Consider the following 27,416-nt stretch of genomic DNA (forward strand, 5'->3'; position numbering starts at 1 on the left):
CCCCCCACTGAAGTCAGTATGCAAACATTGCAGCTAAGTAGTTTGTCGTTCTTTGTGGAAAACTTCCCCTTATGTCAGTCATTACATCTCCCTGAAGCATCCATGCTGAACATATGGTAGCTTTTATGATGTCAGTGTAGTGAAATCTTTCTTGTTTGTGTCCCTCTTTAGGTGAAGGATCTGACAAAGTTTTTGGATCCAAGTGGGCTCGGTGTCATCAGCTTTGAAGATTTCCACCGTGGAATCTCTGCCATTAGCAATGGAGGTGAGTCATCGCGCATCTCCTTTTGTTTTCCTTGTAAACTTGTTCCTTAGTACCCTCTTTTTGTGGACCCACTACGTCTGCTTGTTTCAGACACTTGTGGTACAAAAATCTCTTGAGCTACCCCTTGCCCCAATTTCTTTACATTTTGTTTCCAAAGAGCCAGACTTGTCCATTTCAGTCCAGTCTGACCTTTATTTTGTGTGTATGTGTGAAGCCACTTAACAATAATCTATGAATTATTCAAGCATTAAAAAAAAAAACCCTGCTTCATACCTGAGCACACATCATTAGAGATGGCATGTTGCATCCTGAGTTTCTCATTCAGATCAGACACAACTCCTAATCCTCTCTTTGTGGGTTTGTTATAACATCAAAATTAAATCTTATCCAAATATTGAATTAACGTTCACATTTGCTCAAAAGTGGACATCAATTCAAAGAGAGAGTGCTGGGTGTGTAGTGATGTCATTGCAGCAGTGAAACTGATGCCTCAATCTGCCCGGACTATTGATTTGAAGAACTCATTCCCAAGGCTTTCTAGGTTGCATATATCCAGTTTCTCAAACCATTAATAAGTCATGCACTGGAAAGTGTTAGATGCACAGACACATGGGCTGACTGGTGAGGTTTCAGAGCGGGATTGGCAGAGGGAGAGATGAGGTTTGGGCAGAGCGTCCTGTTCATCTTAATTATTTACAGTCTTCTCTCTCTGCCCTGTCCTCTCAGTTTTCCCCACTATATTTTTCTCCCACTAGTCACTACTGTTGATGCAGAGTACAGTGATGAAAACACAAAGAAAGGACAGATACTGCCTATATTTGCATCCAAGGATAAATATCTCAACGTAAACTCTGCTTTTGTGTACATTTTCTTACTAGATGCTCTTATTTCACTGCTCAAGCAGTCTCAAGTAACTGGTTTAATAGGCAGTTTTTGTGCTCCTGTCATTTGAGCAGAGTCGTTCTGGTTTGTTTTGGTGTTTTTGTTTGATTAGTGCACATACCGTATTCAAGGAACAAGGATGATATTGTTGAAACTGGCCACTAGTATTGTCCTGTGTTTCCCTTACTGCCTCTCCATTACTTTAGGTGCGTCTAGCTCTGTGGTTAATGAATCAGTTTTTTCCTGATTCATTAACCACAGGAGAAAGTTTCTCATTGGTGTGTGAAGATCTAACTTCCCAAGTTGCTCACACACTGCTAACAAAATCACAGTGTGCTTGTCACTTTTCAGCTAAACTATTCCTATTTAGAGCCACTGCATCCATGTCGTATTCATTACCCCAGCAGTGACCTCCTCTTGTTGTAAACGGAGGCCAAAATCTGCTCCCTCGGGTCCCAGCCTGGCGTATACGTTCATCATAAGCTTCACTCAACTTTCTTCTTTTGTTTCCATTTTTGGATCACTCCTCACGGAAAATTGTACCTTTTTAATAAAGGGAAGTCTGCAGGCTATGGAAATGCCTTGTATCCCATAGTGGCTGTGGCATGTCTGGAACAACAAAACATTGCCTAGAAATATTTGTGCTCTGAAATTTTTACATGATGCCAAAAGACTACAGGTGGGCAGCCTGCTTCTCAGGCCCATTCTTTGTGCACTCCTTTCGCTTCAATAGCCCACAATGTCTGAGTCTCCAAGAGCAAAGGGTTGCATAAAAACCCTTGGGTCTACTGCCAGGACACTGTTTGTGTTCTGTTCTCCCAGCAGGGCGCTATTCATTCCTCTGTTTACTAGATACGGAGCCGCAATGGCTGATGGGACTGTCGTTGGTCCGTCTCAGGTTGCACTGTTGGTGCTTTCAGTGGAGGGTTTTATTGACAAATATAAAGTGGATATGGTTGCTTGTTGCCCTTTTTACAGTTTTATTGTACCAGTCGCTTGACATTCTGTAGCCCCTCAAACGTCTGTAAAAGTTACATAATGTTTGCTGTCAAATCACTCTTAGATTGCTGACTGTAAATATACAAGTAGGGCAGCTCAGGTGTAGACTCTGAAATGTGCTGATTAAAATGCTTAAGTCTGTTTTTCTCCCCCCTCTAAAAGTCAACATTTAAAATGAATCTTTGTTAACGGTGACACCTTTACTCATTTGCAAATTGAGGCTAATAATTTAATTAAATGGAGGTTTGTTCTTTTTACCACTGTAGGGAGAAGCAGGTTTCATGGTTTATTTATAAAATAAAAAAAAAGAGAAATGTTCATGTAAACTGAAGACTGACATTTTAATAGAACCAAAGTAAGGCTCGAATAGATTAAATAAATGCAGTTTTGTTATTGTGCTGTGCATGTAAGGGGAAACAAAAGCTGACAGGCTCTTCAATTTTAATCCCAAATTGTGCACAACATATGTTACATAAACACCTGAATCCCTTGGTGATAATTTACCTGCACACTTGCAGGTATTTAGTATAATGTCTTTTTTTTTCTTTGATTGTATTTTCCTTCAGTTGTTTCATACAACTGCAGAGACATAATCCTGCATCCTCGCTCTCTGCTTTCTCATGGACATTGTACTGTGCAGACCAGTCTCGTGTTTGTTGAGCCTTCTTTTCTGTTTGGCTTTGTTTGTTCTGTACACATTAAACCTGTCTTCCTCCTGTCACATCTGCAGGCCCGGAGCCACAGCTATACAGTGTAAACTACAGTCCAGGGGATGGAGCTGTCGGCTGTCAAGAGGAGTACGATGAGGTGAGGAGCCATACAGGGAGGCTTAGTCGCTCTCAAGTTGTGCATGCAGTCCAGCTGTTGTGCTGTCAGTTCCTGGTGGTGCATGCAGCAGCACAGTGTGAAGCTTGCAGGCTGAACTCCCTGTGCACTCTCGCTCTTCCCACTGTAATTCACCGAGTGGCTTGCAGAGCTATCATTACTGCTCTATGAATGCTCCACGGGTTGAACACCCTGGTTTGGCTGACACTAAATAGCATCTGGCAGGCGAGGCTTTTGAGTATTCTTTGACAAATATTGAATTAGCTGGAATGTGAGCTTGTTTTCATGTCTCTGGACTTCTTTTTTTTCTTTACTGTTGTGGGCAGCATATCTAGAATTCCTGTCTTCTCTGGTGTATGAAACTTGTATATTTAACAATCATTTTTGCTGGCCTCTGCAGAATTGAAAGGTTTCTGCTATTATGTGTGCCTCGAGCTGTGCTGGAGGACGACTGTTGTTTTAGTGGCTTTACAATGCATGGTATCGGCGCCCTCTCTTGATGTTGTGTAGAAGTGCAGTCACGTATGTGAGAGACTGATTGAATAAATATTTAAGCATTCTTCACAAATACTAGGATATAAAAATAAATAAATAATAAAAACAGAATTGATCTTTGTACTTTTTATTTTGGCTAATCTAATTTGAGCACAATAACTGTTATAGAGCTTCACTTGATTGACAGCTGAGGCTTAAAATTACAGTCATGGCCTTGTTGCAAACTAAATTTAAATGCATTAAATGAATCCACTAGGTTGACAAGTTGCTCTGCACAGTAAGGGCTTTACATGTGAAAGCTTGGTTTTCACCTGAGTTGCTTAAGGTTTATTTTCAGATGAGGTCTTGCTTTTCGTAGATGTGAGACTTCTCTATAGATGACAAAACATGCCAGCCAGTCAAAGGGAAGGAAGCGAGAGGGCTCTACATGTTTGCAAAGAGAGGGGGGGAAAAGATAAGAGATACTGCTGGTGGGAGCAGTGTTTTATTGTCTGGCCATCTGTGAGTCTAGATGGATTCACACTTGTTGGAAAGCTTTTAGTTGTAGTTAAGAAAGCAACTTGTTATATTCTTTAAGGAAATGAGTGCACATAAACTGGGTAGATGACATACTTGCATGGGAATCATACTTCTGCATCAGGTCTACACTGTGACTTAAGCCATAACCAGAACCACATTTTAATCCCACACCACAACCTTCTCTAAACCTGATGTGCACATCCTGAGAAATGCAACTACACGTCGGGTCGACGTATACCAGAACAACTTGAGTAAAAGGTTGCAGTGTAAGGATAAGAGGAGTTTCTGGTTGCTACATTAGTTATGACATAGATTTCCAACAGAAGTCTTATCAAGCTTCAAAGTACTTTTTTAACAGGGACAAAGCCTGTTATGAATTGTATTATTTCTCAGTGTTTTTGTCTTGTCATATCTGTTGATTCCTTGGATGTTTATGGGTGATTTCTTTTTATTATTTTCCAAAAATAGCCATTTGAATTACTTACTACCTAATTACTACCAATAGATGCGGCTATTTGAAAATAACTGTAAATTATCATCACCGAGGTGAATATACCCTAGCTGTAGCAGTCCACGCAGTGTTAACTGTTTTTGTTTTATTCTCTTTAGACTTTGGTTCCTTGTTTTTATTCTTGATGCAATTATCTATAATATTTTTTCTACTTAAAATATCCCAGCCGCTTTGGCTGCAAGTTTTTGGAACCCATAAGCAGAGTCCGGGGGTTTATTCTGTGAATGTTTGAAGGCGACGCCACACCTGTGTCCATGGCCTTCTTTTTTTCCTCGAGTTTCTGGCAGGAAAAAGTTCCCCTTGCTCTCGCTCTCTGTCAATGGCCGTGCTGTTCTGTCCCTGTTTGCTTTCAAAACAAGCAAGGTGAAGCTGTTCAGCTCGAGCCTGGCATGAGAGAGAAATGCAACACCCAGTCCACCACATTTTTCCTTTATTAAATAACTTCTGCCCTTGCTGATGTTCACATTTCCACCTCAGCTTTAATTGCTTTACAGGGACAATGACAGGTGTTGTTGAGCTGAAACTTTGTTAAACACTGCCCCCTCAGTGTTTGCACACAGACTGTTTAATTTAGGTGGTTGTAACGTGGAGACCTCGTTCGCTGTACAGTCTTAGACATGCAGAACGTGGCGTGATCATTTAAACGTTAACACTGTGGCACTAAGTGAAGTTCTGAGGGGCGAGCCGGGAATAATTAAATTGTTAATCTTAACTGTTAGCTGATTGTGTGGCATTTTCACTCAGAGCTGTTAGCAGCTGATTGAGCATTACAGCTGACTTCTGTTGCTCTTTGGACTTTGTCACTGTCTCCACCCCTCTGACCACCCAGTGTGCAACAGTATTATTATTTTTTTCCCTTCCCTGACGCTCTCTGCACTCTCTCTGAGAGTGAAGGTGAGGAAGGAATAGTAGGAGTTATAAGTGGGCTCTTATGGCAGGCCAGCTTTTCCGTGAGTGAGCCTGGGCAGGAAAAATGGTTTTTGGCATGGTGGATACCCCTCAGGGTCCCTCATCTTCTGATACTCCATGTAGACTGGTATGTTAAATTTTCCAACATGACTCACCTTTGCCTTATTATCGCTTCACAGCTCTGACACCTGATGAGTCTCTGGTTGCTGATGACTTCAGATGTCTATTTTCTGGCGTGTATCAGTTTTAAGCAGTTGGTATTTGTTGTTTGCAAAGCATTTTGTTTGAACATGTTGCTTAGAGGTGTTGATGCAGCAGGTTTTGCTTGGAACTGCCATCAGAAGCAGTCTCTGAAGTCTGTTTATGTGCTGAGATTTATTTGCTCGCTGCTTTAATTGGCATCAGTACCTGCTGGCTAGACAGGAATATTCAAGATTAGCTCATCTTTGAAATGACTGCCTTGTTGACAGCTGTAGTTTGTGTGTGTCAAATAAACAACAACTGACAATCTTATTTATCTTCCCCAAAACAACCAAACCACCATGGTGGGTTAGTCTCATTCAAATTCATAATCATAAGAAATGTGTAGAGCACTGTGAGTACTTTGTATTGGGGCAGTGTTTGCTCGATGTTAATACTTGCATTCGGCCAACTAAAATAATATTTGCGCATATTAAATTCCACCCATAAATATGCCCAGCTAGTACTCCAGTAAATTACTAAAATTGTGATGGATGTGGAAGTTTACCGCCTGAGTGCTTTCCTGTAATGCAACCTTATTCTGTTTTTGTGACTGCAGCAAAATGAGGTGACAGACAGTGCATACCTGGGCTCCGAGAGCACTTACAGTGAGTGTGAGACCTTCACTGATGAGGACACGGGGGCCCTTGTACCTCCTGAGATGCACGAGGATGTGGAGACGGACAGCGGCATCGAGGCCACTCTACACGACCCTGAAGATGGCAGCAACAGGTTGTTATATAAATTTCATGTCAGTGTTGGCTGCTATGCCTTTATTTCCTGGGGAAAAAAAGAACTTGTGTGTTTGTTCAAGGCTGAGAAAATTGGATTGTAAACTTCAGTGTCTTGAGTCATACATCATCCCTTTATTCCACTTGTCATGAGATGTAGAAATCATGTTTGTAATGGCTCCTGGGTACAGAAATCTCCCCCAAAAATGTGTGTTAAATCTCTAGCTGAGGGTTAGCCCTGGAGCTGCCCTGCACTGCCCTTTTACACAGATCATGTGGTTTATGGGTCTTTCGTGTGTGACACTGGATCACTTGGGTTCTATGTGGGTCAGCAGACAGGCAGATTAAAGAGAGGCAATAGACTAACTTAATGCCTTCAGTTCCCCTGAGGTCATCCATGCGTTACTGTGTTTGTTGTCCTTAATGGAGACACCTGTATTTCAGCAAAATATCAGTATAGATGTCAGTGGTTGATTTACCTGCTATCACTTAAATTATGTGCTGGTAAATTTCAAAAATGGTTTCATCCATACAGGAGACAAAAGGTTAGTTAGTAACTCTCTGTAATAAAGACTTTTGTTGTTTTGGCCAAATTGTTGTTCTAAGCTTCAGTATTGCCTCAAAACTTCGCCGGCAGAACATCAGTAATGTTCTTTAGCTTTTTTCTTTCTTACTTTTATTTTTCCTAGTGAAATCATACATGCTATAGAGTATTTGGGGCGAAGGTTCATAATCAGTGAGAACATTCACTGTTAGTGTTTTTAGTATGACTGAACCGGAAAGCTTATTCAGAGATAACTTGGAATCTGCACAGTGTAAGCACAAGAAACCTTGAACACAGAAAGCCCTTCTACTATTCTTTACCTACGGTTGTCGGAGTGAAGGAGTCTTTTTACTGACCTGAAAAGAGGCTGAGATCTACTCATCTTCTCTGGTTATTTAGTAAAGCTGTTTCTAATAACAGCAGGTGAGTTGTTTTAAAAGTTCTCTTTGCTAAAATTGGTCATTGTGTGTTTTCAAAAATAGTTTTGTTTTTTGTTTTTTTTAAAAATCCATTCATGGTGAATGTGGGTTTAATTGTTTTGCTCTGGACTTTCTTTTGTTTTTTGTTTTTACTGTTAAATTTGAGGTTGTGCTCTGTAAAGCGTTCAGTTATCTCAGCACCAGTGCAGCCCACTCACAGTTGACAAAATTAGTAAAGTCTGCATTCCAGATCTACAGACTAGCGGGAGGTGAGGGTTGGTGTCTGATTCTCACATTAATATTTTCGTCAGTAGTGCTTGTTTAATCGAATTAAAGACTGTAAGATCTTTTTTTTTTTTTTTTTTTGTCTCAAACAGTCGGACACTTCAAATGACGGCCCACATAAATAACAGTGCCGGTGGCTGTGGCAGATGAGATTTATGTCAGCATGCAAGCGTTCTTGTTGATACAGTTTTTAGGGTAAACACGAGAGAGGAAGTGCACAGCTATGTGGCTTCATCTGCTGACTGTGTGACCTGTCTGTCCGGCTTGGTGACGGATCGGAGTGGACTGCCTGACATGGATGTGTTTGGACTTCCCATTCCATGTGTGAACCTTGAATTCCAGGAAGTGTTGAGTTGGCTCTTTTTTTTGTGGAGTTTCCCCCCATTTTTTTTTTATTTTTTTTTAGCAAGGCTAATCTGATTCTGCCTCTCCATTTACTCAAGTCATCACCCACACCTCTAAGTCTGACTCAAAGTTACATTTTAAAGTGTTTATATTCACTCACCTGCTTACTAAAAACTGGAAATGCATTAATTGCCAAAAAAGGACCCTTCCGTAATACCAGTGATATCATCAATCCTGTGAAAGGAGATTAGGTCCTATTTAAAATGTTATTACTGTCCAACACTGATGTCTATATAAGCTTTTTTTTAATACAGCTTCCTTGTCAAATACAATCTTTGGCTTACTGTGAGCATTACTGATGAAATGAAACTAAGTGGACGCTACGTCAGCTGAGGTTTTGCCATGTAGCATGGTTAGCTGAGCGAACCCTAGCTCGAGTCTGCATTCAAAAGAGATTTTAGGATAGGAGTATATGCACTGAAGTGGGGATTAAGAATCTAACAGGATTAGCCACCTCCTCCCTTCTCTGTCCTACCCCTGTGTCCCCCACACACATTTGGCCCTTGGACAGTCAGCAGGGCTGTCTGTTGGTCATTGCTTAGCTTCAAATCTGATTAAGCCACTCACAGTCAGCCTTTACCAGTACACGGCCTTAAGTCTTTGCGGCAGCAGCATCCGTCATGTAGCGCTGGCAACTTGCAGCTCCGCAGGATTTGTTTTCTCCACACTGGAGAGTGGTGGTTTTTGTTTTTTTTTTAGATTGAGGTAAACTGTGAAAATTCAGGATTCCACTCTGGTTGTCAGGGGTTTTAACTCCAGTTGCTCCGAGGCTTTCACGCCAGGGCAGCGGAGGGCGCTTAAAAATGCGTTCTCTCTCGTCACCGTCTCTCTGTGCGAGGGACCTCAATATGGGGCCAAGTAGCAAGAGCCTGAATAAAGGGTGAGTAACAATAACATTGGTTTTGTTCAATTTAATCCGTTCAGCTCGATGCGTTTTTTGTTTTGGTTTTTTCGCTAAAACTGAATTATTACTTAAGAGTGCTTAGGAGTGTTGGCTTTGGATTAGACAATAAGCAAAACAAATCATGTCACGATGCGCTGAAAAAGCAGAGATTTCTGCTGATTTAGGCATCCTCTTCCTGTAAGAGTGTGTTTGTGCACATTTAAGACCTCCAACATCCTGCTGGACTACAGGAAAGCTCTTCTCTGAACCTTTCCTGGTACATGAAAGTAAATCTTGTTTTGTAACTCAAATTTACTATAAAGTCCTTAAGACCAGCCCTCCACCTGAATTATGTTTTGCTGCACACAACAGCCAGAGCAGTCATGTGGGTGAAAGTCTCAGGTTTTTCAGTAAGCTTGACCCACATTAAACACCACAAAGACTCCAGTCACATGTCTCAGGTGTTGCCCTTGAGGTTTTGCATTAACAGAGTACAAGACATGTTGTTTCAGCCAAAAGCAGGCCTCGGGATTAATGTGAATTAACAGATTACCTTTGAAGACGAGCGATCGAACTTGTCCAGACTGTTGCTCTTCTCGAGGAAAGATTAATTGTGCTTGTTTTGATCTGGTTAGATCCAAGATTCTGAGCTTTAGAGATTAAGGTTTGTTAAGTTTATGGAAGTGTGGCTATTTATGCTCAGACAGATGTTACTTCTGTCTTAACCTGGCACTTTTTTTTTTCCTCTTTTCTTTTTTTAACTTGGACTTGACATTAACAGTGTTGTTGTTTACGCCTGTGGGCACGCTCAGCAGCTCTTCCACTGTGTGTTTCAGGTTTTCCCTGAACTCAGAGCTCCATAACCACTCCCTGGTGACGGTCATTGGTGGAGAGGAGGAGCACTTTGAGGACTTTGGGGAAAGTAACACTTCAGAGTTGCTGCTGGAGAGCACCACAGAAGGGCCCGAGGGAGAGGGTGACTCCCATCTCACACAGACGCCTGAGCAAGTCAATGGCTCAGCATTGCGCTCCCCCAGGTATGAGCTTGTCTTCCCTACACAACTCAACTCAGGCTTCCCGAAATTTAAGTTATTTGTAGTGCAAGTTATTTCAAATTTTAACCCAAAGTCTGTAGATCTGAGAAGCCATTAATAAGTGTAACCTGCACAAAGGTTATTTCTAAACGACATGAATCTATGAGAATTTAGGCTGTGAAATCATGGCTTTATTTTTATCAGCCCTTCCTGATAAGAGGTGTGAGACTGTCACATTCTCAGATGTGCTGTCCAGGCCCTGATGCGTATCTTTACATTCTTCAGAGAAAATGTTTCTCTTTTAACAAAGACACTGAGGTCAAGCATTGATAAGACATATCTGGAGACATCCTTGCCACCACTGTCTGCCTTCTTTTCTTGCCAAGGGAAAGATAAGATGGCCTGAACACAAAGTTCATTCTGGTTTAACTCTGCTTGTTGTAACAAAACTGAAAATGTGGATTTATTTCTCTTTTGGATGCTTCTTGGTATCCTTGGACTAAATGTGTTTTCAGTCAGTGTGTCTTAAAGGTGGCATCTGTTAGTGCAGGTCAGACAAAGATGGATGTTTTTGTTGCACTGAGTTTAGACGTCTTTAAGAGGCTCCAGCTGTGTAAAGTGCCCATTTAAAAACAGAAACGGCACCAGACACAAACATATTCACGCTCTGCACCTTTATGTTGAATAAAGCTCCTGTTTTAGCCTTTTCCCGCTCATTTGTTCCCTTCCCCCCTCCTCTTTTTCTCATCAGAGACTCTAAGCCGGATAATGTGTAATATTCGCTTGGGTGATATTTCAGTGACTTGACTTGCCAGGAAGCTCTTAACAGCTAACTGCCTAGTTGTTGTAGCCTACGGACAATGCAGAAATAAGATGGGGTAACTGGATTGGCACTAATAATACCATTTCAGTTATTACTATTAAAGACGTCAAGTACAGCCTCACTCAGTTCCTGCTGTTTTAGTAAAGCCTTTGTTAACATTAGAGGAAGGCTACATCACTATAGATGTATTATAATTCTTAGATTTTTGTTAAGTATATAAGCTCTAAATAAATATTATATAATATTTTTAAACAGAAAGTGCATCTTTTCCCTTACAAGTTGAGCAAAAATCTGTTTAGTGGATAGACTCGAATCTCATACACAGAAAATAACCGCATCCCACAAGCTTCACCCACTCGGTGTGAATGCGTCACCGTGTTTTGAGCAAATCATGCTCATTGTTGGCGCATGTATCACTGCTGCCTACACACACACACGCCCCCACATTTATCTACATATTACCGTACTGAGTACATGTGCACACTCTGTCGGGTTAGTCCTGTTCTGCACAAACACACATCGCTGTGGGCATCGTTTAACACGCTGTCAGGAGAAAATTGCTCAGTATGATGCTGCATATGGCCATCGAGTGACTCTCAGTCTGTCGTGTAACGCAGCCTCTCTGCCTCCAGGAACCGAAACAGGTGCCAGTTTATTAGGTAATTCAGGTCTGACTCTCCCTGAATAAACAGCAGCTGGTAGACGTGATGTGCAGAGAGCAGCAAGGAAATAAAATTCAGGCAGGCAAATTAATGGAAAAAAACTGTATTATTAGGGTGTTGGATCAGCTTTGTGAATCTCTGATTCGATGTGTTTCGAAGTTGCAGTAAGAGCTTCAATAGGGAAAAAAAAAGGGGGGGGGGGTCTAATCACTCAATAAAGATAAGCACAGTCTTTATCTAAGAGATGTTTTGTTTCCTTACACTATCCAGAGCACGAGTCACAGCCACACTGTCGTCTGTCTCACGTCTCCTCTCAGCACTGCAGCCTTCACTTGTCACTCTTTTCAAACTCTTCTGTGGATTTCTCTGATACCCCAGTGGTGTCCCTTCCCACCTGTGTTCACCCCCTTACTTGTCCAGCACTCACCACATCCTCCCTTTCCTTTTCTTCCTCCTTGTTTCCTCTTTCCAGTGCACCCACTTCTCCCCCTGGCTGCTTTCAGAGCTTCCTCAGGGAGGAGGCGCTGGACTTTTTCTGTAGCCAGTGTCACAAACAAATAAGTCGTCTCGAGGACCTCTCCACTCGCCTCAGTTTCCTAGAGATGACTAGGTAACACGTCATTCACAACCTCCTCTGGGTATAAGCTGTGTGACTGTGTGTGCAGTGCCGATTAGATGCAGTGTCACGCATGTTGTCATGATGATTGCATGACATTGGCATGATAGATAGCAGCGTTAGCATGTAGTATATATTAATAGAATAACATTGCTGATTTTCTTTTTTTCCCATCGTTACCATCTTAACAAATGATTTGTGAGTCTTAAAGAATGCTCATTTGAAAATAAGCATCATAGTCTGATTTTCACGTTTCATTCATTTGAGACATTAGCAGTATGAAATAATCACAGCTGAGTGGTGTCTGAGTTTCTTTTCGTTCCTCACATCATTGACTTCATGCTTCATTTGACTTTGTACTGAATCCTTCTGCTAGTCAAGTGAAGGATCCTGCTTTTATTCCGACTTACTCGGATCCATATTACAGACACCCAGTAATTCCCAAACTTGGTTTATTTACAAACTGTAAATTCACAAGTATGTAATTCATTTTTGCCAAGTGCTGAAATTGCTATTTTATTTTAAAGGTTTCTGTAATACTCACATGGGTGTGTGTTAATCTGTTTGATCCTACATCAGCACCTGTTGGGTACGATTGATACATGCTGGTTTGTTGGTGTTCAGAGTGCTGTGGTGTGTGAATCCCTTGTAGCTTTAGTTATTATTCATCAACATGTTTTGTTTTGCTAGTAGATCTGCTAGTAGACAGAGGGATGAGGGGTTGGATAGGGATACCAAGCTGCGGTGTCTCTTTCCTTTTCATCGTTTTCTCTTCCTGACCATTTTTCCTGTTGTTCTGTTTCTCCATCCAGCGCTGGCAAGCGGCTATCCAGCAAGAAAGTGGCGAGGTAAGCCAAACTTTAGCTCTGTATTCTGTAGATATCAACTCCTTTTTCTAGTATTATTGTAATTAATGGTTGTTTTTGGAAGCAGTTGTTTATCAAATATGAGTGGATAAGATGGAGTGATGTTTTTGCTCTTTACATGCAGACACCTCCTCCAGAACAGCTCAATGACTCTGGACACCATGAGCGACTTGACGCGGGACATCCTGGAGCTGGCTGACAACGACATCACAGACAAGGTGACAGTTGTGGTTACGCCGAGTGAGCTGCAACAGTTTTCACCTGTTACAGTTGTTGTGAAAGAAAGGAGGAAAAAATTTATTGGCAGCCAGATCGATCGGTATAATTGTTAATAAGTCAAAACAAGTGTTTTTTAATTTTTAATAACTGTGAAATGTGTATACTGTCCAGGTGCTCCTCCTTGAGCGCCGAGTGGCAGAGCTGGAGAAGGAGTCCGAGGCTTCAGGGGAGCAGCACGCACGCTTGCGCCAGGAGAACCTTCAGCTGGTGCATCGGGCCAATGCCTTTGAGGAGCAGCTTAAGGAGCAGGAGCTCCAAGCTGACGAGGAACTGCAGCAGGAAACCCGGCGTCACAAGGAGGCCCTCAGCAAGCTGGAGAGAGAGAGAGGGTTGGAGATCGAAAACATGCAGGCGAGGTGAGGAGACTGCGAGGGGGGGAAATGGGTGTTTTTACACCTTTGTGGCTCCACGAAATATCAAAATATAGATTTTTACTGTATTTAATTTACTGCTTGTAATTATAATTATAAATGCACTTTGATCCCTTGTGCCTGCAACAGATGGGTTTTTGCGTCGTTTATATTGAATGGTGTTTTATAACAGCCTTGCTCATTGTGAGAAGAGGTTTTTTTAGTTTTTTTATTGAAGGACTCATGGCTCTGCACTGCCACCATATGGCAATAATCTTCCACTGACGCTACTTTTTTTTTTTTTTTTTTTTTTCTCTTCCCCTTGTGCAGTCAGATTGTTAAATATTAATCAACTGAGCTGTTGTGGAGTTTTTGGTTTTGGTGTGTACTTTTGACAGATCTGTGCTTGTTCCTCAGGCTTCAGCAGCTGGACGAGGAGAACAGTGAGCTGAGGTCCTGCGTTCCTTGTCTTCGAGCAAACATCGAGAGACTAGAGGAGGTGATGACATCATTGTCACGTTGCTTTGTCTTTTCTCTTTTGTGGTCCTATCATAATCTTATCTCCTTTGCATTCACTTGTAGGGACTGTAGCTCCAAAATGACAACACAGGCACGGCTTCCTCAAGACGGGCGCTTTGCTTCTATTTATTGAACGCCGTGAAAACTATAAACATAAAACACAAAGGCTGTAGGCATTTCAGTCACTTAAAAGTAACACATGTGCTTTAACAAAAATTACCTTGTGGCCGCCTGTCACTTCAGAGGTCCTAGACGAATAACCTTATAGTCTTGTGCATTCTAAATTAAATAATTAGAACACCATACATTACAAATTTGCACAATATTACACTTACAACAAATACCTTGTACAGCTAGTACACAAACCAGACTTCTGCACATGGCTCACTAAAATCCTTTGTGTGATTATCAAACACAGGCCTCACAGCCATCACACCCAAACCTCGTGATAATAGCGGTGCAACACAAAATTGTTCTTTGTGCCAAGACGAACGCATCTCATACACCAGATAAAACACACCTTCACAATATGTTCCACAGAAATTTACAAGCAAAAACATTTTAACTGCTGGAACGAACCATTAACCTCTTTTATGCAGAAGCCATTTCTGTGACACTTGCAAGGAATTATTTTATAATTGTTTTTGTCTCTTCTTGCTAACACTTCCCCACGTCTTTATTTTTTATTTTATTTCCTTCTCCAGGAGAAGCGGAAGCTGCAAGATGAGGCCGAAGCCATGGCCGACAGGCTGATGGAGGAGACAGAGTCTCGCAGGAAGATGGCCGACAAGCTGAGCCATGAGCGCCACCAGAACCAGAAGGAGAAGGAGTCCACGCAGGAGGTCAGACATGTTTTGTTTCTTTTCTCCGTTTGAAATGCGTAGCACAAAAATATAAAAAACAGAATACAGCTAGATCCCATCATATTAAAATTTTACATCATCTCGTTTTTTGTCATTAACATCATTTTTCCTCACATCCTTGATCTGTTTGTGCCACAGCTGATTGAAGATCTGCGAAAACAGCTTGAGCACCTACAGCTGTACAAATTGGAGGCTGAGGCAAAGAGAGGACGTTCACCTGGAGCAGGGCTGCAGGAGTACCAGACCCGCACCCGTGAAGCCGAGCTGGAGCAGGAAATAAAACGACTCAAACAGGTACCAAAAGAATCCTCATTCTGCTGTTTTTGTTGTCTTTGCGGTTTTGAGATGGAGAGGGGAATAATTTAGCAGCTGCATGGATTCACAGTGTGATATGTCTGCCTTAATCTCTGCAGGACAACCGTACTCTAAAGGAGCAGAATGACGAATTAAACGGCCAGATTATCAACCTGAGCATCCAAGGAGCAAAGAATTTGATGTCTGCATCCTTCTCTGACTCCCTGGCTGCAGAGATCAACTCTGTGTCTCGCACAGAGGTAGGTTGAGGAAATGAGGAAAGAAGTCGTGAACCGCATTCGCTGTCGGCTTTTCCCTCACTTCTGCTTCTCTCTGTTTCCAGCTGATGGAGGCCATTCACAAGCAGGAGGAGATCAACTACAGGCTCCAGGACTATATTGACAAAATCATCGTGGCCATCATGGAGTCCAACCCCTCCATCCTCGAGGTCAAATAAACAGCCAGAGGGACTCTACGGACTGCAATTAAGAAAATTGGAGATATTTCTAATAGAGGATATAAAAATATTCTGGAAGGAGAAAATAAACCGTAACGCCCAACTCCCCCCATCAGAGAGGATTTAACAAACAGTTCATGGCTGTCGTTGACAAATAAGCTAGTTTATTTTTGGTTAAGTACCCATCGAATCTGTGCTTTTTGTGAGCGTCTGTGTCGGCCTTCCTGATAACACTTGGGTTCTGATGACGTCCATGTTGGTGGCTAGAGGGACCCAAGATTCCCCGTTTGAGTGAATGAATGTGTAAATGTGTGTGTGAGAGGGAAATATCCTACAAAGTAGAAACCCCTTTTCCAAACGATGCTAGAGCTAAAACCTGATCAGTTGTACCTAAAGGCCTTAAGTAAAAGGTGATCAGTCTTCATTAGTTATGCTACACATGCCTCAGTTCAGTCAGCGAAGGCTTGCTGGGATGGTGGCAGCATGATGGCTCAGATCATCTGAGCCGCGCTGAATCGTGTTTTTAAACAAAAGCCGTATGAAGCGCCGCTCAGGAGCCGAGTAGAATCTGTCCTTAACATTTTAAAAGTTTGCAGTGCTTCGTAGCACCGCGCGGCGCGCTTCTCTCCTTTAACAGAGCTCAGCCGTCTTTTCCAGGGAACTTCTGCTGGGTCGCAGACAAGGAATGCCGTGTGTGTGTGTGTGTGTGTGTGTGTGTGTGTGTGTGTGTTTGATGTGTTCAACATTCCCCTTTCTTGCTCTGGTTTTGGAAGAAGCTTGGCAACACTAGGAGTGGAAAACATTCTTGAAACCTTTAAGTGGTCTGTGTGCTTTATATCATTTATTTTTACAATGAAACAGGGTCCTGCAGGTCTTCAGGTGGGCTGGAAACACTACGCTTCCCATCACTCACTGGCACAAACATTTAGATATCTCCCATTTATTGCACAAAGTATAGGCTGGATATACTGACTTTAACTCTCCAGACACTTGAACTGAACTTGAAGGGAAGCTGGCGAGTGATGGTGGAAACTGTAGTTTGGCTTCAGTGAAGTCCAGCCCACCTGACCTCTGCGTTCTCTTGCTGAGTGAAAGCGACAGGGAAGCTTATCAGTTTTTGTTTTTCCTTCACGAGCGATTTGTTGTCAGTGGAAATGTCGTTGTGACTGAAACGCTTACAAATGACAACTGAGAAGAATCCAGACTTTGTCTTTTGCACTACATTTTGATTTAAATATTGTTTTTGTTGATGGAATAGAAAAAAAATGTTTATTGTAAAGGGATGAAATCATAAATGAAGATTGTCAAGTGTGGGATTTGTTCCTGAAGGAATCCCACTCATGCTGTATTGGGGGAGGGTGTTACATTGCTCTAATATAATTACATTAAATTGAGTTTATTTAGGAAAAAAAATCCTGCAGCCATGACTTCAGATTAGTTTGTCATTGAGAGCTCAGATGAGCTTTCTGCTGACTGTCAGCCAGACCTAATCTGCATATAACATTGAGGAGAAGTGGCAGACCTTGGTAGCAATAATGCTGGCCCATGAAGTGGACATTGATGGGTGGGTTGAAGGGACAGGATAAAGAAAAGCTGCTCTCCATTTCCTCTGCTTAAAACGTTTCTCCTTATTGCTGTAATTGAGGACGGCAAGAAGGAACAAGGACTGATTCTGTGCTCATCGGTACTCTGCAGCCATCTTCAAACACATGGACATTTTTTTTCCCCCTCTGACCTGAAAGTGGATGTTTAAGTTGGATTTACATGCCAGGCATCTTGTTGGACTCGTATCATGAAGACTGGGGGGAGGGGGTTATTTTTGTCCAAACAGCATGGCGTTCCGCACACACACGCTAAAATGAATTCCTGTTTTTCACACGTTCACCTCTGAAGTCTATCTCACCGCTCCTCTTCTTCACCTGCCACTCTATGAAAAATGGCCTTGGATGTAAATGACTTGTACATGTAAAGTTTTTTCTACACTCATTCTAGATTCTAGGTATTTTTATAGTCAGGAGAAAAAAAAATAAGAGCGTTTCTTTTCGTCTTATGCTGAGAGACGGCTGCCTGTACTCTAGCATGTAGCGTGTACAGTATCGTTTGGGTTTCTCTTTTCTCTCATTTTAAATCACATGCAGATATTTATTCGACTTACACTCTGATCTGTGATCTGTTCTGCTGAAAATATATTTGTACATTTTTGAATTCATGAGGGGAGGTGATTAATTCACAGTGAATGAATCTGTGGGCGAATTTACCGAATTCAGAGAGTTTAAAGCAAAGTTATATAATGTTTGGGGCAGTCAGCAAACACAAAACAAAGCTTGAATGTGACCTGCTCAGTGCGGTGATCTGTTGAGGTCTGGGCTCTCTTCCATTGTGCTGATGCTGCTCTGACCTCTTGGGTGTTGTGATTTAGATACGGCTGAGTCTGCAGTTTTCTAATGTCGTCTTCCCAGATGGAGTCAGGTACTGCATGGAAACACAGATTTCTTAATGTATATTTTACTTGTTTGACTTGTTCTCACTGAAGAATCATACGCTGAAACATCGGACGGCAGAGCTGTAGGTTGAGACCTCGACGTGACACACAAAACCTCGTATCCAGGCTCTATGTTCAGCTTCCTGCCCTTTTTTTTTCCTGTGGTTCTGGGGGTTTTTTGGGGGGGGGGGTTTCCACGACAGATTCTTTATAATACTGAACCATTATTATGCTATAATGTAGAAACAGGACGACACCTGCGCACAGTGGGATACATGACACTCGATTGGTGTTTTATTGTCTTTCTGACAGACGGTTTGATGACTGGCGACAGTTTGATTAGTCGGTGAAGCCACAGAGCTGACAAAATCTTTTCTTTCAGCAGAGCTGAAGGTGATTGCACTTTAACCAGATCTCTCTTCATTTTACTCCTGCCTTTTAAAAATGACCAAAGACATATTTAAACATTGACGGATCAAGTTATCCATTAGGATTCACTTTTATTAGCACTTCTCCTGTTCTAGTAAATGATAAAAACAAGCTTTCGGCTTGGAAAGGAAAGAAGAAGAAACTGGCCTGCTAGTCTAAACACTGTGCCTCTGTCTCAAACTCCTCTAAACTAACCTGATCATGAGCCCTGGGGAAAGCACTGACCACGTGACTGTCAGTTTGTTAAATTATAATGATGAAATCTAAAGTGTAAATATGAATTGTCTTTTTTTTTTTCTCCTTTTTTTTGTGGATTTCTTTTGTTTTTGTTTCTTTCATCTCACGCTCACTTCCAGTGTCCAAAGAAAGTTTGCTCAAGGCACAAACGTCACTACTGGAGTAGTGCATGGCTTACCATTATGTGACATGGGAAGATTAAAAGAGAATATTGTAGAGGAAAAAAATAAACTGTAAAACTATTTTCGAAGATAAATGTATAAATTATAACAGTATTGGTTACAGCTGTATTTTTTTTTTCTGAGATCCCCAAAATGATCTAATCCTAATTGTTCTTGGGGAGCTATAATTCAGTCATTGTAAACAGAGAAAATTTAAAGGTAAAGGTGAAAGTAAGATTAGAAAATAAAGGAATAAAATGATCTGTGTGGTATTGGCTCATTTTGTTCGCGGACTCGATGCCTTGTCTGATCAACAAACCACAGACGCCTCCAACCGGCCATTCACCCCCAGCTGCTGGAGTCGGGCTCCTCCTCGCCTTTCAGCACCATCTGCTGGTTATGCTCAAAACAACGCAAATCTCTCATGCTCAGTGTTTACAAACTGCCCAAACTCAGTGTGTCTGTTTTATTGTATTTTACACTGCTCAGAAATATTAGAGGAGTACTTGATCACCACAGTACAGCATAAATCAGTTAAACTCCATGTAGGTGGTATGAGGTGCCAATGTCCTGTGCTGACACCAACACCATTTCTGTCGGCATTTGCCAGAACACACCAAAATTGGAGCGGTTGTCTCTGTATTCCCCCAAGTAGCGACCAAGACACCAACAAAGAGACCTGTACAAACATAAAATTGTCCAGTTCTAATGAGTCTGTATTTGACATGACCACCTTTACTCTTCTGCACAGCGAAAGGTCACTCTTAGCTTAATTTGTCGTTTCTTTAAGTAGTCTTCAGAAATGGTTCTCCAGGCTTCTTGATACCATTTCTCAAGATGTGATGAACCGTAATGATCAACTGAAAGTCCAGATGCTTGGTTTAACTACAGATACAATTTAAAACTCGTTTGCTGACCACAAATCTTTTGCAGTTTTCAATACTTGTGTACTATTACCGGTACTTATGTAGCATAAAGACTTTTACCTAAACAAAGTACGTGAAGATTCGTCAGTTTGCTACACTATTTATCTCTGATCAGATACTCCAGTTACCAGCTGCTGAAACGTCAGTAGTGTTGAAATGTACTTTTATATCTTCGCCTTTTGATGTTGGCATTAAGGCACGAAGTCATTGTTTTATTTCTTGTTATATTTACAATAAATTATGCGTATCCAAGTGTGTTGTTAATCGATATGAGGGAGGTTATCCACTGATTAGACAATCTGCAACGTTACCAAAATAGATTAAATAAATCGTAGGTTTCTTGAACGCCACATCGGACCGATTATACCCGGAACCAATTCTATCCTGCTCACCACGAGCGTATTTTGGTGCTGCACTCTGGGAATCGCAAACAGCTACGGCGGCATGATTCTCTCGCTGAATCCACAGCTGTCCGTGGGGACGGATAATTTCCCCTGAAAATAAAGTCCTCATTTTACTGTGAGTGTAAATCGTGCTCATGAAAGCTCGTGTCGTTATAAAAATGTGCGGCTGCACATCAGCTTGACAGGCTAACAGCTGAAGCTAACCCATTCAACATATGGGACTCGACTAGACTTCATACTTTGTAGCACAAGTTTTTATTTCTCTGCTTTTCTTAGTAAGTTGGAGGCTAGACCTTGGTAGAAACACTGCTGCTTGTCGTTATAATACCGTTATAAAAAAAATGGAGTCGCTAACTACAAATACTGACGTGCGACTAACGGTGACCCGGTGTTTCCGCACACTCAAGTCATCCACGGACAGCTCAGACATCATTACGGCTCTTCGGACACTCCACTCCTACTTGGATGAAGGACCGGACAGCGCAGCCACCTCAGCTGAGCGTGCAGAGTTCAGGAGAGCTCACTACTCTTCCGCTCTGCAGCTGCTGGTCAGCAACATTCAGGCTGACTGGTTACACCAGCTGACAGCAGCCCAGCGCGCAGAGCTGTGGGACGGCCTCTTCCTCGCAGGACCTCCAGAGCAGGCGCTCCTGGTGCTGATGGATGCAATAGGAGAGCTGAGGTGGGTGGTGCTGGATGTGACGTGCTTATCATCATCATCTTCTTTAATAACCTTAATGCCTGTGTCTCGCCCCTGCAGACCCACCTCAAATCTGGACCACGTGGTCAGCATCACTGAGAAGTTCCTTCAGCGTGGTCGCCTGGCTGAGCTGCTCTGGTCCTACTGTCTGGAGGCAGCGCCCTCTGACTCGCCGCAGCTCAGAGAGACGCTGCTGGGGCGTATTAGCGCGTTGCCAGACATTACCGCCAACAAGCTACAGCTAAACAACAGAGCTCTTTTCCGTCCTCAGCAGTACTACCCACTGCTGGCCACAGAAATGCTCACCGCCCTGGAGCACACCTGCCAGGCACTCAGAGGTGAAGGGCATCTGTAAAGCAATGATGACACATTATTAGGAATACTACAGTGTGTGCCAGGAGACATCGTAATCTCTCATTCTGTGTGTTTGTAATTTGTAGCTGGAACGGACTGTAATTTGACTTTTGTGGCTCAAACACTTGGAAAAGTGTGTATCCAGGGGCACGGCGGTGAGTTTAAGGATGTATTTGGTTATAGTTGTTTGTCTCTGTACTGCAGGAGTCCTTAAGCTTTTTCGGGTTGAAAGCCAGCCTTCAGAACCTGAAAAAAATTCATACTCACGCTAAATTAAATAAAGATCAGCACATTAGAATCTTATTTTTCCTAAAATAAAAATATCAGTTTATTTTTCACCTGGTTTTTCAGTGGCTCTGCTCCCCACACTTTGCAAACCTCTGCAGTGTGTCCTCCCATTGTGCCACAACCTCCTGCATGTCTTTTGCTGTCAGAACATCCTGTTATTACTTATACTCCCCAGCTACTTTATTAAATGCACTTTGCTACTACTAGCTTTGCTCTCTTTTGCCATCAGAACTTGTATAAATTCAGACCATTCTCATTTTTTTGTCCTCACTTTTGTCCTGCTGCAGGTTCGGTCTTGGCTGTGATGGCTCCTCGTCTGTCCGCGTGCACGCGCTCAGACATGGTGTGGCAGAGGGTTTGCTGGAAGCTGCTGGAAAACGTTCCCCAGCGATGGATGGAGAGCGTGCTCACTGGGCTGGTGCAGGCTGTTAGTGGGTGAGACTGTTGCAGATTCAGAGAATCTGGGAAAGTCTTTTTATTTTATCCAGCTGTCAGATCTGTGTTTAATGGCGCACGTTTGTTGTATTTTTGTTTCTTCAGGCCGGACGCACTGGGCAGGATCATCGGAAACCTAGTGCTGACAAATAAAAAGGCTCAGTTTGTCATCACTCATAAACTTCTGTTACTGCAATATAAGTATGAGGTACTACAGTAACTTCCTCCCTGACAGTTATACGTGTTATGAATATCGTGCTTTAATCTGCGGCTCTTTTCCTAGACTCGTGTTCTAAGAATTATTCTTGGTTACCTCGCAGCAGACGGGGATCGCAGACCTCTTCTTATCCAGGTGGGTGGACGTGAAGTTAAGCAGCCTAATATTATAAACATATTAGAATATAAATAACCACTTCACACCCTCACTCAGCTGTGCTAATGTGTTAGTTAATGATTTTGGTGTTTTCAGGTTTTACGGTCTGTGTCCCAGGCCTGGGCTAACTCCAGCGCAGTGAAACACACGCCTCTGGAGCAGCAGTTATACGTCAGCAAAGCCCTCCTGCTGAGTGTGAGCCTGCTGAAAGACTCTGAGATACAGGAGCTGCGCTCAGGTATAACAAAGCCTTCTGCTTTGTGCCTCTGAGGATGAAATAAACCCTGACTGTTGGTCTGTTTTTGTTTGTTTTTTAATTAAGAAAGACCTCACGGAGCATAAGATCACTTCAAACTCCATTATTAACTATTCTGGAGCTTCTGTATGACCCTTACTAGATGATTTATTAGTTATATATTTTTACATCTTCATATTTGTGCACATTAAATAAAAATCAGTCAGAGTTTTCAGCAGTAAAATTACTACTGATACTAATCAGATACTACAAAACAGCTACTGAAGTAATAAAATACTTGATTAAACTGAAGTCAGTTACACTGACCGGTTGAATCCGTCTCTCTCAGAGTTACTTCAGTGTATGCTTGGCGGCATGCAGACCCACCTTGACAGCAACGTGGTGCGGATCAGGCATATGGGGATGGTGATTGGAGAGTACCTGAGCTCCCGCATGGATATCAATGGAACCAAGCTTAAATTTGAGGTACGGTTAATTTATAGCAGGAGCAAATATAACAAGCCACCACGAGGCAGCCTGTCATTGTTTGTACTGGACTGTGAGGCTCGTGTGTGAGGTGATGCTGTGTCGTGTTCTAGTACGATCAGGACGAAGAGACTCGTGAGCTGCTGTCTCTGTTGGCTCCCGGCGCCTGTGACGAACCAGAGGCTGAGCCCGTAAATAGGTAGGTCGTACTCTCTGTCACTTCTGCTTAAAGATGTAAAAAGATGAAACTGCCAATCAGCTGACTTGCTAAGTGATGAGAATATTATTTTTTAAGGATCCTGAAATGTTTTACCTAAAATTTTAAAAATGATCTGATTCATCTTAAATGTATGCAATATGTATTAAATACAAATACATAAATATTGTGTCATCTGTCATCTCCAGAGCTGACGGTCCTCAAGAGACCGCTGAAACAGCTGAGTCGGCTCAGAATGCATCGCAAACTACATCAGGAGCTCAGGCATTAAAAACGGATCCAGACTCTGATCTCGATAGGTATGTCAAGCATTCAGTAAGAATAACATCCTTTAAAGATTTTTTTTTTTTTTTTTTTAAAAACCCAACTTTTACATGTTTAGAGCATATATAAAAGTGCACGATTAACCTTTTATCACTCCAGTGACGATGAGCTCACTCCGTACGATATGTCTGGAGATCAGGAGATCAGTAAGGCGTCCCCGCCTCGCTACCTACGAGACTGCCTGGAAAGTATGACTTCACCCATCTCATCCCTGTTTGCCTTATGTGATCACCTGTGTCGTATTCTCACTCCAGCATGTCCTCATGTTTCAAACTTATCTAGTTTTAATATCCTCTGAGGACCCAGTGCGCGTGGAGCTCTCTTTGAAAGCTGCTGAGAGTTTGGTGCGGAAGAACAGTTTTGCAGCCAGAGAGGTACGACGGGAATAACATAGGATTTAAGATTTGAATATTTCCTCTGGAAGATAGGGGTAAAATTAATTGATGTTATAATGTAGGTGTTTTCATTCTTGTTTTCAGATCAGTGTCCAGATGTCCAAAGTCCTCCTTCATATGGACGACAAATACAACATTAACGGCTTCCTGTACCTCAGGCAGGCGACGATGGTGGCTCTCACTGTCACTGACTGTATTCCTGTATGTTTGCCTTCTCTTAACAAACTACACACAGCTCCACAAACTTTCACTCCTAACCAAACTGTATTTCTGTGTCCTTTGGTAGGTGGCTCACTATTTAACCACAGAGTTTTACTCCTTGAACTACAGTCTGCGCCAGAGACTTGATATCTTGGAGGTAAAACGAGAGGTCATAGTGGTTATCTGCGTGATGGTCTTTGATCATTGCTACATATCATGTAATTATGGCCTCTATTATTTGATATCACAGGTTCTTGCCTTAGCAGCTCAGGAGCTCTCTAAACCAGTCACTGAAAAGAAAGCTGCATCCATAAGCTCTGCTACAACAGCTGAGTCGACTCCATACCCCGGTGACAACCCTGTTCACTGGCAACAGGTGGTAGAAAAGCGAATCCAAAGCAAGACAAAACGCCTCACTAAGGTACTTCCAGTCTCTCTTGTGATTTGGAATTTGAGTGCAAGCTCACTCTGAAAAGTAATTTTGTATGTTTTTGCCACAGAAAGTCAACCAACCTGTTACTAAGGCAACACCAAACCGCTACGCCCCTGTTGCCGGGCACTTCTTTTTCCCTCTGCTTAAAAACTATGACAAGTAAGCATGATCCTTGTTTTCAAATCCATGAACTCAGCTGTAAGAGAACATTTGTTTAATACATGATACCTTCCTGCTAGGCCTCAGGTGACCTTTGACCTGTTGGGCAGTGACCACCTGGTACTGGGCAGGCTGATCCACACTTTGGGCCTCTTTATGCATCTAGCAGTCAATGCACCGGTACATGAATTTCTCCTTCTCTGGCCTATTATAGATGTTGTATTTGTTTTACAATGCCTCTGTTATTTTGCTTCAGATAGCCGCACAGATGGGCTGCGCTTTGCTGGACTTTGTGTGGGCAGTGCGGTACCATGCTGACCAGTATGTGTGATTCATTATCTCTGTTTGTCTCTGTAGTGTAACACAGAAAAATATCTGTGGACCTTTGTTGTCATCTAACCTGAATTCTGTGTGTTAAAGGATGGTGAGACGAGGCGTCCTCTTCGCTGTTTGCTCTGTGTTTCTGAGCATGCCCAGTCAGAACCTGCTGGTGGACATCAGTGATCAGCTGTTTGAGACCAGGTCTTGGCTGGCAGGTATTAAAAAAATTGTGGTGTGACATTTTAATGACAGAAAAGAAAAAGCCCGATGCCACACCTGCACCTGATAACTGTCAGCAATCTGTCTTTACAAACACACAAAAAGATACTGCACAGTCATTCACAGCTGGACTGGACATTTCTGGGAAGCTGATGAGGAACCAGGATGTCCTGTAATACAGGGGTGTCCGTGATTTGATTGGCTTTTCTTTTTTTCTTTTTTTTTATCCCAATGGGAATAAAACTCAGAGCTGAGTGATACAGGTCAGAGGGGTCACAACTTCCGTTTTACAGGTTGCAAATTGTTTGGGAAAAATGCTGAAAGCTATCAATACTACTACTAATAATAATAATGTTACTGTCCACAGATGTTGCTGAAGGAGACCCGGATGCAGATTGCAGGAGTCTGGCGGTGCAGAGCCTGGTGCTGCTGGATAAGAGCTTGAAGAAGCAGCTACAGGATCCACAGGCGCCGACTGTGGAGACGTGACACAACGTCAGCAATGCACAATGACATTCTGGGTGTGTGAATACCCACACATGAAGAGAAATGCGTCTTTAATGTAGATGTTCCTTTAGCTCAGGCATGAATCCTACTTACTGCAGGTGCTGCTTTTTCTTTTTAAATATGTTTGTTTGCAGAGGACATCCTGTGAACATTCACATGAATATCACTCTGACAAATAATGGAAATACTATTAGTACTTCCTGTTGTCATGGTCAGAGGAAAGTCCACCACTGCATTGTCTGATAAAATGAAACTACAACGTCTTTTTTATTAGTCTGTTTGAATTCATATGGTTAATTACATTAATTATTTTCATTGTTAAAAAGTTAAAATGTTTTATAATTCAGACAACTGTATTCCTTGTTCTATCTAAAGGTTACACTGACAGCTTTGTACATTAAAAAGATTCTAAATTAATTTTTATTGAGAGAAAGTGTAGGGTTTTGTTTTTTTCAAATAATTAAATCTGATGACGATGGGAAATGATTGGGATTTCAGTGTTTTGCCATGTATTAAATATACTAGTGCTAAACAAGGAAATAAAAATTAAATATGCCTAGGTTTTGACAAAAACTAACAATATGTAGTTTGGTCTTTAAGTTTTTGAATAGAGGCATTTGTTATTTTGTGGGTTTACCTGTGCACGCCACTACTCAGTAGATTCAATTCAAACTATATGACTGAAGTGCAGACTTTCAGCTTTAATTCAAATGATTAACAAGAATATGACATTAGCTGGCTTTTATATAAGTAACCAGACAAACTAACGATTTAAGATATAAGGACTGTTTTTAATACTTGGATGAAAATCCTTTCCCCGATTCCATCGCCAAACAGCTGCTGCTTATTTGTGGGTTACTCTCTCAGTTTTGTCTTCAGCAACTAAAAAGCAGCTCTGTTAAGTTGAGATCAGAGCTTTGGGGGTGCTGTGCAACCAGAGAGCTGCCCATCCAGGCAAGGTAAACTGTACTCGTCACGATGAGACTTCTTCCCTGTCTCTTCCCTGCATCCTTAAATGTCTCCAGATGTCCCGAGTTCCCTCTGACTGTCTCCTTGGTGCATTTAAACCCCTGTTCCTCCCTGTCCTCGTCGTCTGTTGTATTCATCTCCATTATCAGTCATAATTTTACCATCTCTGTGCAAGTCTGCAAATTTCTTTATTAAATCATAAGATTCTTAAATTCATCAAGTCTCTCTGTGCCTGGGTCCTCGTCACAAAACATGACATCACTGTTTTGTACATTTTAACAATTTAATCCCACATTTTTTGAAAAGATGTAAGAAAACCATCAAATGTGATAAAGGTTATTTAAATGCTGCTAAAGGAGAATGGATTGGAAATTTAAAAAAAACAAACATATCCTAACCTTAATTACTGCGGGAGAATAATGAATGATGCTCATAGTGAGTAAAAAGTAAACTCAGTGCATTTTTTGGACAGAGATTCACTTTTAA

General features: G+C 42.0%; 2 protein-coding genes across 5 annotated transcripts in view; both read left to right on the forward strand.

Annotated features, from left to right (window-relative positions):
* Positions 1-19,245, forward strand: part of rab11fip3 (RAB11 family interacting protein 3 (class II)) — a 28,065-nt gene extending 8,820 nt beyond the window's left edge. For 2 of the 4 annotated variants that reach the window (XM_005939476.2, XM_005939478.3), the window contains exons 2-14: positions 172-265; positions 2,877-2,953; positions 6,205-6,377; positions 9,749-9,949; positions 11,904-12,041; positions 12,860-12,895; positions 13,038-13,131; positions 13,304-13,548; positions 13,960-14,041; positions 14,766-14,903; positions 15,063-15,218; positions 15,338-15,478; positions 15,562-19,245. In XM_005939476.2, coding sequence (XP_005939538.1) covers positions 172-265; positions 2,877-2,953; positions 6,205-6,377; positions 9,749-9,949; positions 11,904-12,041; positions 12,860-12,895; positions 13,038-13,131; positions 13,304-13,548; positions 13,960-14,041; positions 14,766-14,903; positions 15,063-15,218; positions 15,338-15,478; positions 15,562-15,675 — 1,689 coding nt within the window. In that variant the 3' untranslated portion in view covers positions 15,676-19,245. Of the gene's footprint in view, positions 1-171; positions 266-2,876; positions 2,954-2,980; positions 5,533-6,204; positions 6,378-9,748; positions 9,950-11,903; positions 12,042-12,859; positions 12,896-13,037; positions 13,132-13,303; positions 13,549-13,959; positions 14,042-14,765; positions 14,904-15,062; positions 15,219-15,337; positions 15,479-15,561 lie in introns of those variants that run through there. The other 2 variants (XM_005939477.2, XM_042227554.1) reach the window with 2 other exon arrangements.
* A 1,047-nt stretch (positions 19,246-20,292) lies between these two features.
* telo2 (TEL2, telomere maintenance 2, homolog (S. cerevisiae)) lies at positions 20,293-26,538 on the forward strand. Its single transcript, XM_005939475.3, has 20 exons — positions 20,293-20,996; positions 21,075-21,352; positions 21,455-21,523; positions 21,944-22,091; positions 22,197-22,299; positions 22,375-22,443; positions 22,561-22,702; positions 23,049-23,185; positions 23,299-23,384; positions 23,591-23,701; positions 23,826-23,914; positions 24,009-24,100; positions 24,206-24,322; positions 24,408-24,479; positions 24,573-24,743; positions 24,823-24,914; positions 24,995-25,094; positions 25,171-25,235; positions 25,335-25,450; positions 25,822-26,538. Exons 1-20 carry the CDS (start codon positions 20,656-20,658, stop codon positions 25,941-25,943), a joined length of 2,520 nt encoding a protein of 839 aa, XP_005939537.1. The 5' UTR covers positions 20,293-20,655; the 3' UTR covers positions 25,944-26,538.
* Positions 26,539-27,416: the final 878 nt, after the last annotated feature.

This window comes from Haplochromis burtoni, unplaced genomic scaffold (genome assembly GCF_018398535.1).
Source record: "Haplochromis burtoni strain Fernald_Lab_line unplaced genomic scaffold, NCSU_Asbu1 Contig_268, whole genome shotgun sequence".
In the NCBI taxonomy this organism is placed as follows: Eukaryota; Metazoa; Chordata; class Actinopteri; order Cichliformes; family Cichlidae; genus Haplochromis; species Haplochromis burtoni.

Coding starts and splice junctions, on each gene's coding strand:
- telo2 (XM_005939475.3), top strand. CDS start 20,656: ATGGAGTCGCTAACTACAAATACTGACGTGCGACTAACGGTGACCCGG. Junction 23,186..23,298: donor GAACCAAGCTTAAATTTGAG/GTACGGTTAATT, acceptor GTCGTGTTCTAG/TACGATCAGGACGAAGAGAC. Junction 23,915..24,008: donor CCTACGAGACTGCCTGGAAA/GTATGACTTCAC, acceptor AAACTTATCTAG/TTTTAATATCCTCTGAGGAC.